The sequence below is a fragment of the Filicampus tigris genome, chromosome 5 (assembly GCF_054856515.1).
Source record: "Filicampus tigris isolate MCC_2025a chromosome 5, RoL_Ftig_1.0, whole genome shotgun sequence".
Lineage (NCBI taxonomy): Eukaryota > Metazoa > Chordata > Actinopteri > Syngnathiformes > Syngnathidae > Filicampus > Filicampus tigris.
The window spans coordinates 11,664,724-11,679,564 of NC_141221.1; the positions used below are offsets into that span (position 1 = coordinate 11,664,724).

The 14,841-nt window shown below is 41.5% G+C and overlaps 1 protein-coding gene across 3 annotated transcripts in view; it reads left to right on the plus strand.

The window, feature by feature from the left end:
* Positions 1-5,959: 5,959 nt before the first annotated feature.
* Positions 5,960-14,841, plus strand: part of mctp1a (multiple C2 domains, transmembrane 1a) — a 100,528-nt gene continuing 91,646 nt past the window's right edge. For all 3 annotated transcript variants that reach the window (XM_086030733.1, XM_086030735.1, XM_086030734.1), the window contains exon 1: positions 5,960-6,609. In XM_086030733.1, the coding sequence (XP_085886859.1) occupies positions 6,079-6,609 (531 nt within the window). In that variant the 5' untranslated portion in view covers positions 5,960-6,078. The remainder of the gene's footprint in view (positions 6,610-14,841) is intronic.

Sequence of the window (14,841 nt, forward strand, 5' to 3'; positions counted from 1 at the left end):
GAGCATTCGTCTTACATTTTTTAGTCTTGTTTCTGTACTTTTTTGCAAATTCAGCCTGTTCTTCATTCTAATTAGTGATTTGCTGCTATATTTGCTTTCATGAAGTCTCGCGAAGTAGATTGTGATACTTTCATGTCGGCCCTTCTGAGTTTGTTTCTGATGCCACTAAGATTTTTGGTTTACCCGTTTGACATCTGCTAGTACACCATGGCTTTCTTTCTTCTTCATAGCGTTTGCGTAATGGCACTGATTGATTTTCCATCTTGTTCCTGCTTCCTACTTGCTTGTTTTTCATTCATGGACAGTTTACTGGTTTTTATGTTGATTGCACTTGGAATTTTGAGCAAACTTATAGTCAGAGCGCTACTTTTGAATGTCTTTGTCAAAATACCGCAAAGATCAAGAATTATAAACAAATATTTTTTTCAACGGTGAAAGTGGATCTGACTCATGGGCTTGCACTTGTGGCACTTTTCCAGGGATTAGCATTCCGTCCCAAGGACGGAACGGTACGTCTGTATGAGAGGTTTTTAAAAAAGGACGGACTAAGCATGGACGGAAGTGAGTTTTCGTCCATCCCTGTAATCGTTTGTCCCTAGCCGGGTCAAGTACCGACTGACGTGTTGTGTTGGGCTCTTGCTTAACACACTCACAGGCATAGTCTGCCCTCTAGTGGTTCAACACATCTTGGTTTGGTTTTAAACAGTTGTAAACAATTCATTCCACTCACAATATTCCCAAGCGCAAAGTGAATGTGAATAGGAAATTAGCCAGCTAATAAGCTTAAAATAATGTCCTGAACAAATGTTGTTGTTTTTTCGGGGGGGGGGGGTTGGGATGACAGAATGTAAGGACATAAGCCCTTTAAAAGGACAAGGACGGACCGGGCTGCAGTACGATTGTTTTTATGAACAAGGATGGAGTGACAATGACGGAAAGGTGCCCAGGTCACGGACATTCATCACCAAGAATGTCATGGTTATTATGTTAATGACCTAAAATATAATGGGACAAAAGTGCTGAAAGGCTTGCACAGACATTTTTCAGAAAAAGGAAGCTAACTAAAGGTTTACTTGGTTGATTAATTTCACGCTCGGTGCATCCCAGACACACACTATTGGTACACAAAATTTGAAAGTAAATTTTCCATAAAGTCTTTCCATTAACATTTGCACTTTGTTTTTAATTCTCACGGGAACACGTTGTAGCCACAAATGCTTCCATTACTACTCATCCTTTTTCAGAAGTTATATAACTTGGTGATCTCTAGTCAAAAAAATCCAGTGCCCATCATGGTGTATTTTCTTATATATATATAAAAAGGATGAAAGGAGTCATAGCGGCTTGGTCCAGGCCGCTGCATCATCCAATCAGCTGTAATCAAATCAACTGGTGTACAAGTGTGGGGGTGTGGTCCATTGAATGGGATGAGGTGGAGACAGATTAAAGAAGATTAAAGATTTAAAAGGCATCAGAGTATGTAGATTTGAACTGCAAGACCACTGCATCCGTTGCATCACTGAGTAACTGACTGTGTGTTTGATTATGCATGTGATTGTGGCGATGTGCTTCTCCGCAACTCTGCAGGAATTGGCCTCAGTGTGGTTGATGAAGTAAAGGTGGAGGCTGACAGTCTCATCCGCCAACACACAGCATGCCGACTTCCTCTGACTACAAATGTTCTCTGTACATAACAGCAGGTTAACACATTTTTTTTTTTCAAGCTCATGTTAAAATGTGTTCTTTCATTTGGGTTTACAGAGCATTTTACTTATTTACTGTACTACTGTTAGGTTTATACTGAGCCATTTAACATGTGTTTTTAAAAACTGATTTATACTGAGGCATTTAATGTGTTTTTAAAAACTGCAAACTACCTCTTAAAGCAGCAAATACCAATCTCTGTAATCAGATGTCTGGAGTGTAAGACACAAAAACTCTTTTGCGTGTGGCTAATTTCCTACAAGTTACCTAAACAAAGATGTGAAATTGTATTTGCCATGTGGGAGCACTTTTATAAGGAGCTTGGAGAAGTATTCATCCAGCTCAACCGCAACCCTAATGAGGACATGGGCTATAGAAAATGGATGGCTCTATGGACTAATGTATTATTTAATACGTACATACTTGCGGTTGTCATTTTCAGTGGTGCTTAACACGAATATTCGAAATAGCTCTCAGTACAATGCAGTACAATTCTACACCAATGCAACCTACAACCACAACACACTTGCCTCTCAGTTTAGTCACTTCAATTAGCGAGAGATGTTATTACAAGACGTGTGAGAAGGTGAAATGCTGCGATAGTGAACAGGGTGAAGCTTTTCATTACTGCGAACGGTGCCGATGCCAGGGATGTGTCATTACTGGTGCGAGCAGGTGCCGATATTCGTCAGCTGTAGAAATGTTGTTGCGGGTCATATTTTAGTGTATCTGTTTGATATTGTCGTCAGCCTGAATAGATTCACACGGAGTGAGCGTGTAGTTTCATCATTTCATTTCAACAAAGCTGACCTTCTATTATCCCACCTCGTATGTCAAGTTGTCCTAGTGTGGATATTGAATTAGAAGCAATCGCGGTCACTAGCGGAGCACATTTGGCGTGTGTGCTCAATCACACAGTGTCAGCGGGAGCGGGGTCATTAAAAGGAACATGCACCCTGCAGATTCATCAGTTATTCTCATCCAATAGAAAAGTCAATAAGGAGCTGTTTGGCTCACGTGTTCAAACCCCCCCATCTACTGTACTTAAGTCAGTGCTTCTCAAATAGTGGGGCGGGCCCCCTTGGGGGGGGGGCGCGGTGCGATGCTGAGGGCGGCGCATGTGATCCTGGGGAACATGCTTTTTTACAACTGTTTACAGCTTAAACAAGGATATTCTTTTTTGGAATTTCAGGCAAATTGATGCACTTAAAATCTTTTCTTTTACAGACTAATAAACAATGTTAATAAGGTTATTCTTGTAAGTTGAACTATATCTCTTTCTTTTTGTTTTCTTTATGTTAACAAGGATACGATGTTATGCAGAGGTGTACCTATAACTACTTTATAGACAAATGCTATTATTTATAGTTGCTGTGGAGAGTGGGTGGTGGGGTGGGAATTGTTTTCTTCTTGCTAGGGGGAGCGTAACAGAAAACAATTGAGAAGCACTGACTTAAGTCAAAGTGGACTTGCCTCTGGACATCATTTAGAGGGATTTCATTTGGTCAGGGGGAAGAAAAAAAGTTAGACACATTATTGCCTATTGATCAACCCATTAATGCAGATAATTGACGTGCTCTTAAAAGAAACACTGCACGCAGATGGGATCTCTATTGGATTGCAAAATAAAGTTGTTCACGAGCCACAGCAGCCACAACATTAGGTACACCTGCACTATTGAGGTTTATTACTGTAAAATGAATTATGTGTGGTTGTTGCTGTATCATACTGAGCATTACTGCTAATTTGTTGGTTGACTTATTTAGTTCTATTACAAACACCGACACCACTGCAAAAAATACAACCACAATAAAACATTGTTGAGTTAATATCCCACTGACTGGCAGAACTGGGCATGGTTAGCATTGTAAAGGCAGAATATTTCACACAGCTCTTGTACGCGTAGTATTGGAAGCCATTGCATTGTGCAGGAGTACTCAGTGCTCCACCACTTAATGGCGCACTTTCCACCTCCATCATCCCTCAGTGATGTCAAGGCCAGGGTGACGTGTCCCATAATGGGAATGTGAAAGCAAACGGCAAACAAGTCCTTGAACGTTCTGGTCATCCCGCTGTGCGTCCGATTATCATTCATTCATACAACGACCCTTTGCGTGGAGACACGTGCAGGGAAGTTAAGTTCCCACTTTAAAAACAGTGGCTGAATTTGTCTATGCAGGCAGTTAATGGGGTACTATGATAAAGAAGCAGCAGGGGGGGCGGGGTGGGGGGTTAATCGTGAACATAGCAGCAGTGCAGCCTCCAAAAAGAGAAACTGCTGCACTTATGTGCTGCTGCGTGTGGGTGAGAACATTCGCTAAAGGTTGGCCTATTTGAAGAGACGAGCACATCCAGACATAGAACAGCGCAAGAGAATCCACATGAAAGAAGGTACACCTCAAGAGAGTGCATCACCACCAAATATGTCTTCCAAAATCGTTCTGGTGGAAAATGTTTGTGGCAGAAACTGACATTCACACAATGCAAAGGAAGGATTGTGGTTTTAGTTTTCATTTCACTCTTAAAATGGAATATATCGAAGTTTGACCAAACCATACATCCGTTGTAGGGAACCTGTGAACTGTGTGCCATTTACATACAAAGAAAAAAAAACTCAGAGGTAGGGAGTCTTATTAAACATTTAAATGTATGCAATTCATATACAGTATCTCTGAGCACTTTACTGTGTTTTGTACAATGATGGGCAGCACAGTAGTGGTTAGCATGTCTGCCTCCCTTGTGCTTGTTTGGGTTTTCTGTCGGTATACTGGCTTCCATTCACATTCCAATAAGGGCAGGTTCATTGAAGACTATATTGTCCAAATGTGTGAAAGTGAGTGTCAATGTTTTTTATTCTACACTGAAAAAAAAGGAATGTTGAATTTACTCAGTTTATTTTCTCAAATGGTTGCACAAAATATAATCATCTGAACCCAGATAGATTTCCTAAGTAGACTATACATCTCCTTAAATCTGGATTCAGATCTTATTTTGTGTAACCTAACCACCTGATGAAATAAAATTCTGTAAAATCAACATTCCATTCTTTTCAGTGTATAGGCTCGAAATTTGACCACTAAAGCATAAAAATGGGCGTCAAGCTTCAATGCGCTTGTTTGTGAATTTGGTTCATCTCTGAGCACCATGCTGAGTGTTCCGGTGCATCGAGGTCATATTCTTTGACCTGCGCCCGGCGCAACTGACAATTTGGTGGCTGAACATAAGCTAAACTTTACGACTGCCGGAACCACGTCTAACTATTGGCGTGGGTAGTGTAATGCAATTTTAGTAAATTTGATCCAGTGGTAGGCAAACAGCACGCATGGCGCCAGGATTTTTTCTCTCCCGGGGCTTAGGCGGTGGCTTGATCAATATGTAGGGGAGTCGAGAAGAAAAAAAAAGGATTTTCATCACTTCAGTTACTTTATAAAGCGGTGTAGTGCCATGCCTGGCAGACAGATTCGGAGTTCTGTGGACATTTGCGTGGATGTCATTGTATTTTATCATAAATATGACAATAGCATGCATCAAAGCCTCTAAATAATTGTAGAAATCAATTCACTGAACACAGCATTATTATAATTTTGATTATATATTTAAAAAAAAACATCCTGCTGGCTGCGGCACAGTTATGGAGTGTGGGGGCGGTTCACACACGGACACAGTTCATTCTTGCGACATGTCAAAACCGTCAACGAGCCTCTCGCTAGCGTCATTTAAAGGGAATCAGAGGAGCCACTTCGGTTGCTGCAAATCAAGTCCGTTGGTTCACTCCCACAACAGCACAAAACACCCTTTTTGAAATGTGCCCAATTCTGCCGGCTTGATAATAAAAACACCAACATTTAGTCTAACCTGCCCCTGCGCCGAATTAGACAGCGCCTCGTGGCAGAGTTGCACTGGGCACAAAACTAGAGCCCTATATGTGCCACAAGGGTGTCCAGGGTGTACCCTGCCTTTCGTGTAAAGTTAGCTGAGATGCGCACACTCACCCGCAACCCAGAGAACAAGCGCTGCAGAAAATGACTGGGTGTATGTATGTAGCTCTGTATATAAATCTTATTGTACATTGAGGGGAAGACATGGATGCTGTATTGTTACATTCTTTTTTTCCTGTGTTGTCCAACTTATATAACAAGAATGCTGTTACAAGACAGATGAGTTTTTGTACAAAGTGGTGCTAGCTTAATCTACTACAAGCCAACTTTCATCATCATCATCACCATCATCATCATCATCATCATCATCCTCCTCCTCTTCGTTCTCGTGTGTTGGTCCTAACCGGATCAGCATTGAAGTGCACGCTGTGAGTGCACACACACATACGCGCGCGCGCACACACGTTTCAGGCTGGGTGGATGCTGCTCGGGCACCATGGAGCAAAAAGCAGCCAAGGATGAAGGCACGTCCAGGGGACAAGAGTCATACCAGCGACGGATGTGGAAGACTTTCCAGGAGAAAACCAAGCCGTGGCTCAGTCCCAAACTGGGCTCGGAGCGTCGCGCTAGCGGCGGAGCAGAGGGCACCAAGAAGGAGTCTGGATTGTGGATGTTCAAGAGGAAAAAGAAACACTTGGACCGAGTGTTCTCGTCCTCGCAGCCCAATCTGCGCTGCTCCTCTCCGCCGCTGTCTCTCGGGACCGGGGACAAGCGCGGCGGACGCGGTGACGCAGCGGCCGGGACCAGCCGAGGAACCGAGGGGCAGCATCTCGGCTCGGCTTCCGGGAGCACGGGGAGCAAGCCCGAGCTGACGGCCCACGGAAGCCCGAAGATTCACGTCTCGCAGCTCATCGCGTCCCAGCAGAAGAGCTCCTCGCTGGGCTCGGCGTGTTTCGAGAAGCTGGTGGTGGACCCGGCCGTGGTGCTGCAGCAAGAGGGGCAGCTGCGGGAGAAGCCAACTGATTCTGTGAGTACAACTCCATTACAGTACTCAACAACACCGTGCATATGATAGTTCCGCTATCATTCATATTGCATTTGACCTGAATATGCAATTACTCATGATGATGATGATGATGATGATGATGAGGAGGAGGAGGAGGCAAGGTGCCTACGTTATGCATGATTTACACTGCTCATATAGACAGCTATAGCGTAGTGTGGGCCTCATGACTGCAACGTCAGTGACACGTAATACTGTACAGTACACGAGTGGGCCACAACATATAGGGACACCTGTACGTATGATGCAGTGCAGTATCCTGCCTTTATACGGGGAATTGCATGTCAATTCTGGCAGATGCTGTCGCTGAGGTTGTGGAATATTGTATTAGTTAATTTGATACATAAGCAAACCCCAATCGCCATGAGCATAAAGATTACCACACATGGCTGCAAGCAGAATATTATATGAGTACTGTACTGTCCTTTTAAAACACTAAAATGTAAAGTCAGGGGTGGGGTTAACATTTGGCAAACACAAATTACCTGGGGCATATAGGTTTGCAGCGGTCCCCAAAAGTCTCATAAAAACAGATTAGTGTTCTAATTGTGATCTAAGTGTCCTTCGATTTAAAGCAACTTTTATTGTTTAAGTATTAATTCAGACACTTAAAAACATATAAAATATGTTTTGAACCGCGAGAGGACAGACTATGCCTGTGAGTACAATGTTACTGCAGGGAACACATATGAAAAAGAAAAAAAGGACTACAGTGTTGTTGCAGGCAGTTAGTAAAGGCGGATCCATGGTATCGCAGAAGAGAAGAGTGGTCTTTCTTTTTAAAAGAAATCAACACAACATGTCAGTCGGTACTTGACCCGGTTAGGGATGCTTACAGGGACGTACGAAAACCCATTTCCATCCATTCTTGGTCGGTCCTTTTTAAAAAAATTCTCGTCCTCCGTCCCCAAAATGTAGTAGATAGATTGTTTTGAATCCAACCGGGACTGGTTTGCTGCCATCAACACGATTAGTAAATGGGGAGTTTGGGTGCCAGTCCAAACTCTAGTGTTCTTGGACTCAGTATTTGCAAAATAAATTTCCCCCCAAAATGCTACTTATAGTCCAGTGCAACTTATACAGTATGTGTTTTCTTCCACTTTATGATGTATTTTTGACTGGTGCGACTTATGGTCTCAAAAATATGGGGGGTAAAATGAACTCTTTTGTCAAACACTCATGATGGCGTTTTTGGGGTGAACCAAATGATATAATTAAGTCCTACTGTATCTGTAACAAACCCAAACCAAGACAAGTTGGCTGTGTTACAAAATTTTATTTTTGTAAATGGCCAGGAGCCTCAGTAGCATGTGGAGGAACCATAAACAGACACAACAGCCTGGCACCTCCTCATGTTGGTCACCAGCCTGGCCACACGCTACTGTGGGATGGCATTCCACATTCTTGCAATGGTTACATCAGCACAGAAACAGCAATCTGATCCCTCAAGTGTTCATCTGGTTTGAAGTCGGGCCATTCCATTCCTTCTACTCCCCGAATCCATAGATAGTCTCTGAGAAACACCACTCTGTAGGACCAAATGTTGTCATCTTGGAGTTTGGAGTTTAGTCCCAGACTTTGGAGATGTGGGATCATTTATACCCTCTCATTTGCTTTTTTTCTCATTTGCTGTTCTTAGTGTTGAATGGTGGTCCAAGAACACTTCCTCAATGGAATTGGATGATTCTGCTTTTTTTTTTTTTCTCAACTGCTGCTCCTCCGAATATAATAATACCAGTCAGTACACATCTTAAATAGCGATACAAGCTAGTTGTTCGCAGTTCAAAGATTGCTAGACCCTTTCACACTGGCCAACAGAACTTTGTCTCTGTGCTTACTGTTCTGTGTGTAAGGTCTGTAAAATGCAGGCAATTAAATGCTGATGTGCCAATTTTGCGAAAGTTGTTCAGAAAGAGGCCTCTTTTGTGTTTGTGTGTGTTGAGCTGCATTGTGTCATACTCAAAGCTGGTTCCAGATATTTTGTCCCTTTGTGTCTCTAAAATAATAAAGTTACTAGAAATATCATATCTTTGTTGATACAGAATTTTTGTATTGTCTTAGATTCAGAGCTACCTATTGGTCAGATTTGTGTGGTCCATAGTAGTGAATGAATGATGTGGCTTAGTGTTCCCTCATTGGGTTGCACTGTGTTGTTTGCATGTTTGAATGTTTGTCTTGACCGCCTCATTCCACAAGACAAAAGGTGTGAATGTGTGTATGCACCCTTCCTCTTGCCAAATGACAGCTTAGACGGATGGAATGACTCTGTAACCGATAAGTGGGAAAGCAAGATTTCGATGCCAATATTTTTCCTTTTTACTGAAAATGTATATTGGCTCCAAATATCGGTTATCGGCCTGCTTGACTACTAATGAGAATTTGTTAATGTAAAGTGCTTTGTTACGGCAGTAGCTGTTATGAAATGCACTACATAAATAAAGTTGTATTGTATTGTTGTATAGTATTATTTTTAGATTTTGACTTTACAAAAATCTATTCCATAGTTATTTAAAGGGTAAAATGTAGATGAATCACTTTCACAATTTGACTTTCAAAGCAAAATTGTCATATTAAACAAACTAAAAGCAAAAGATGATCTTACGTCATGTCCAAAAATAATGCAAGCTGAGCAACGTTGAGCAAATGTAGGTCGTAATGGAGTAAATAAAGCTCAGTGTGTATTTTGTGCTGTGAGGTCTCTTATCTTTCTTCCAAGTCTACTCGTTTGGATCAGATCAGATGGAACACTTTGAAATATTCAGCACATACTGTACGAAGCAGAGAAGTGGGTTTTTGTGTCAAGACGTCTTTTCTGCACAGCTATTGCCTCATGCTTTATGTGCAATAGATAGGCACGAGTATTAACATATGCAAAAATGGAAGTAAATATGAGGTCTCCCTTTTGAAGCTGCTTTCATCTATAATCTATTTATTAATCCCTATAATCAATGTGTTATCTCTTCATACACCCAGCCAACCTGGAAAGATCTCTAGTCCAGTCCCTGATTAGATAATGCAAGGATAAGTGTGTCCATGTGATTTATTGTAGTGATATAAAACACGCACGCAATCTATCCAGTGGAATATGTTTGTCCCACTTATATGGATGGCATTTGGGCATGCATGGCTTGAGAAGTGAGCAGTGTGTTGGTGTAAATCCTCTGAACTTGTGCATCTGCCAACAGTTTGTGGCCTCCTTCTAGAAATGTCACAATGACGTTTCTAGGATTAAGATTCATCGTAGACTGCGAGACTGGTGGTTGTCACTGACATGCGCATGATAGGCGCTGACCGCAATGGTGTCTGGGGGCCAATGGAACTGGCCAAGACAGTCAAATTCAATGTGTAACACCATTTGGAGATGAGAGGTTTTAGCTCTCACGTCGTGGCGAAGTGTCGTCCTCCCACACATTTTCTTGGCACTGAAAATCTGTGAGCAACATGCAAAGAAATTGTTCGACACATCCAACAGTAAGCAGCAATTACGTTTATGTTTTGATGAACGTTTATGTTTCCTAAACGTTTCTGTCACACAAGGAAACAAAACAAGTTTGTCAACTTCTGGTTGTCTGATTTTCTCCATCAGGCAAACCTTTTTGTCTTCATCCTGTGAGGACATACTGTAGATCTCGTCCTTGCCCTTGGCTAGCCTAAAATATATATTACCGCCTTGTCCGCCAAATACCTTGAGCGATAATCTTTATTCTATTGCCTCCCTGATTTACTTCCTGTGATCCCATCATTACCCTATCTGATCGAGACACTCGACCCTTTACAAGAGCATCCTGAGGAGGATTATGAAATATATCTCAGCGGATATGCGCACTAAAGCGCGACCCTCTGTTTGGCCTATGTCATTGTCCTCCCCAATATCAGTCAGCCGCCTGCAGAAAATAGTCAGATTCTCAATGATGTGAATGATTGCACACAAGGGTATTATTGGACCTCCCTTACCACACTACTGTCAAACGAAGACGATATACCATTTGAAAGGCTGAAACCTGGTGGCAGACAGAGTAATGAGAGAAAAGATAAGAGATCAATGCGAGACGAGGAGAAGCCACCATCCTACAGGGATCGATCATTTCAGAACAAGATTTGTTCAAACAAAAGAAAAACGGTGACATGTCAAAAAGGGAGCGCCCAAGAGCACCCAAAGCTCAACATCCTCACAACAAAATGTTGATGCAGTTTCTTGCTAACAAACCTAGCAGCTCAATTAGCATGCTAACATTGCTTGTCACTGTTTACATTCCGTTGGTCACTTTTGTATATGGAGATCGGAAAGGCACTGTTTACTTTTGTATTTTCATCACCACACGTTTCAGTATAGAATAAAGGAATGTAGCGCAAATCACATGTTATTTAATGTAGGATTAATGAGTTGCTTGATTAAAAGCAGGATGTCACTACTCGACTTCTGGTCGAGAACTTAAGCAAATATTTTGAGAAAAGAAGTCTAACTGAATCTATTTTAGTTCATAACCTTAAGCATTTCTTTAATGTATTCAGGACCCAAGTAGACCAGTAGCAGAATTTTGACATATTCGACAGAATTTCTACAATAATTAAATATACTCTAGCATAAAAGCATGGGTACGTTTCGCCTGGCCTGCTTGGAGCATGCTGCATATGCTTGACAGAAGAGAATAGACTTTTGGGAATGAATTCAATTTCAGTTGAAAATGGTCAGTGCTTCTGATAGTTTTTAGACCAACAGAAGGTCTTTCTGGCCCTGATCACGACCACTTTGTGAAACATGTCTGTGATAAGTGCACTATAACCTGCCTAACACTGTGTATGGAGAAATATTTTTGATCTTTCTGAATTGCACCCTCTGCTGGTTACTTCCAAGCAGTAATTTCCCCCTGTGCCTCCAAAATGTAATAATGAATGTTGCTTGATCATATTCCATATTGATTTGCCCGGCCTCTGCCCTCCACATGATTGAAATTGAGTAATGCAAGTGGGCTCTGCGTGGACGTTTTTACAGTTGTGATGGGGCTGCCAGATGAAAGGCAGAACAGGTCCATGCGAACAATAATACGGAGCTGAAGGCTAGTGGCCAAAGGCTGCATGCTAATCATGTGTCATTTGCAACTCAATGTGGGCCTTGCTTCCTTTGAGGTGAGTGGATATTGAATATTTGCAGACGAGGCTCCCTGCAGCCTTCACAAAGCAATCATAAAGTGGAGCCCATAAAACTAATTGGGGAGGCTGTTTATTAGATTTCCCTCTCATCCCCCCTCACTATATTGTAATTCCACAATTAATGAATGTGTGTTTTTTCTTTACTGTTGGTAGGCTATTTAGTATCCCATCCATCCATTTTCAACATTATTATGATTATTATTATTATTAGTATTATTGTTATTATTATTATTATGAATATTATAATTGTTATTCTATTATTAGTCTCTTGGCAAGCAATAATAATAAAAACTTAGCATCTTTCAAAGGGCTCAGGGGACGCTTTTGTTTCAGTTTAGGTCCTGATTACATTAAAAAAATGTTAATGAGATATAAACCCAGTAGGTTCTCTGAGGTGAATTAGTGTAGCCCAGAGTTCAAAGCAAACATGGTGAAGCAGCATTTAGCTGTTGTGCTGCACACAAATGGAATAATATGCCAACAGAATCTAAGTCAGACAAGTGTAAATGCTTTTAATACCAGGTTAAAAACTATGATCTTTTCCCATGTCAGTTATTAATTAAGGTCTTTCAACGCATTTTTACATTCTAAAAACAGTTGGGTGAAAAATAACACAATTTTCGGTAAAAAATAGACCGATCCAATCTTGCGTGGTTTTGTACAAAATAGTCCATATTTTTGGGGGTGTTTTGTAAAACCTACCCATTTTTTTTTCTGCAAAAACAACCCAGAAAATTGGGTCAAATTGACCCAAGTGGTGGATCGGTCCAATTTTGACCCCAAATTGTGTAATTTTTAACCCAAGTGTTTTTAGACTGTAAAATCATCCATCAATTATCTGAACCGGTTATCCTCATGTTTTCCAAAATCATGTTCTTGCACTCTTCTTCTGGTAGTAATTTCAGTGAGCTACTCATTTCTTTACTTTGCTTTTAAATATCTTTAACTCTTTTGTTTGTAAATGCTTTTAAATGTACTTTTGATTATGTGAAGCACATTGAGTTACCTTGTGTATGAAATGCACGATATAAATAAAGCTGCCTTCAGTTGCGTACTTCCATGTACTTAATGATGTGGCTGGTGAGTGTATATTAGAGCAATATGAGACATTTGTAATCCATTTCAAAGTCAGCAATAGCTTGAAGTGAAACAGCAGCCAGTAGTAATGAATGAATTGGCTTTTGATGTGTGCTATTTTATCCCATGTGGGTCAGTATGTGATGGTTGTCATTCTGTCACATTACAAAGGGTCTGGTTTACAAGCCCCGTGAGAGACAGACTTGCTGCTCTCTTTTTCCCGGAGTGTCCTTTCACAACAGGTGGCTGCTATTTCCAAGTCATCATTATCACTGGTGCCGGGCCAATCATCTATAAAAAGGTTTAGCACTTTAGAATATTTTCATCTTTTAATTTGACTCTTTTAATGTCACTTTTAACTTCCTATGAATTCCTGTATTGGCCTTTGCGGTCTGCCGCTCTCTTCCTGTCTTGTCTTCATCTCCCCCCTTGTTATTCTTCATCTCAAAGGCACATAGTAGACAAATGGAGGAGTTTATATTTGTGACTTGACAAACTCCATACTAAGAAAAATGTTATTCCCCTCCGTCGCGTGTCAACTACAAACGTGACGATTGTCCAGCCTGACGTGGGCGTGTGTGTCCCGTGCATGACTTCTGGTGACCTCCGTGGACGCTGTGACTTTAGGCCATTCCTGCTCCCATTAGTTTGCATGTCGTCTCGGCGTCTGGCTGCAAAGATACACAGAGGCGCTAATACTCTCGTATCCATGTTAATATGCTTGGTTGGCCCAAGAGAATTTCATTTTACGGTAATCTCAACAATGAGATGCATCCGATTCAACGGTGAGTTTTGCCTGCATATCATTTCTGAGTCCTTTTAAAATGAAAATTGTTATGAGGATGTTATTCTTTAGACATACTGTGTAATAGGTGAATTGCATTTCCTTCCCACTTCTCACTTCACTGCTCCATTTTAGCTTCTTTGTTTTCATTTAGAACTGATGTGCAGGCGCTTTGTTTTGGTTGACAGGCCCTTGAGATTTTGTTATTATTATTGTGGGGAATGACAATGTCAAGTTTTCAGGAGCCAATTAGCTTCACTGTGGTTATTGTAGAATCCTGTGGCTGAGTGTTGACGTGGGCGCAACTACAATATAATGAAAATGGTGACTCATGGGTTTTGTTACTACAAACGCTTCTGTCTCGAGCTCCCAGGTCTGTTGTGTGGGATGACGAAATGACACGTTGTGTGTGTGTCTCGAGAGAGTTTTCCTTTGAAAAGTTGGCTTTTTCATACAGCCTAAAATGATCTACCTGTGCTTATTTCGACTGTACACTCTTTCCGGTGCAGTCTTGTGTTATGGAAAATGTTAGTAACCATCTGTCTGACTCTGTTGTGACGGATGATTAATTGACTGGCCGCTGTCAACAAATTTATAGGTGACGCTGAGCAAGAGGCGGGTTAACACCTGACAGGCCACCAGCCGAATGCTGGGCACGTGCAGAAAAACAACCACGCTTTTGCAGAGGAACTTCATTTTGGCCGCTTGTATCCGTGGTCTTGGTATTTTTTTTTCAGTCAAGACCCACAGCGAGGTTAGGGTTTCCCGGTGTAAACAATCAGATGGAAGTACGAAAGAGGAAAATTGGATGAGAGGTGAGAGTAGAAAAGAGCAATAATCAGACAAAGTGGTACAATTATTTAATGTGCGGCACTTTTGCCAACCTGCAACTGTAAAGTTGGAACATTTATCACTCTCATTATATACTGGCTCTATTTCACATGGCTACTTTGCATTTGGATGATTGATTACTGGTTGGAAATCCAGAATGAATTCTGTAAGGTATTTCATTATCAGTTATGGGGAAAAAAAATAGACCTTGCCGTTTATGTCCAAGTTCACGCTGTCCATTGAGGTCCATCACATTTCTCTGTTTTGTTGCCCCTTAATGACGGCCTGCTTCCTCTCGCACTGATAAATCTCGTGTCCTCCTCCAATCCGCTCCATCGATAACGCTGCACTAG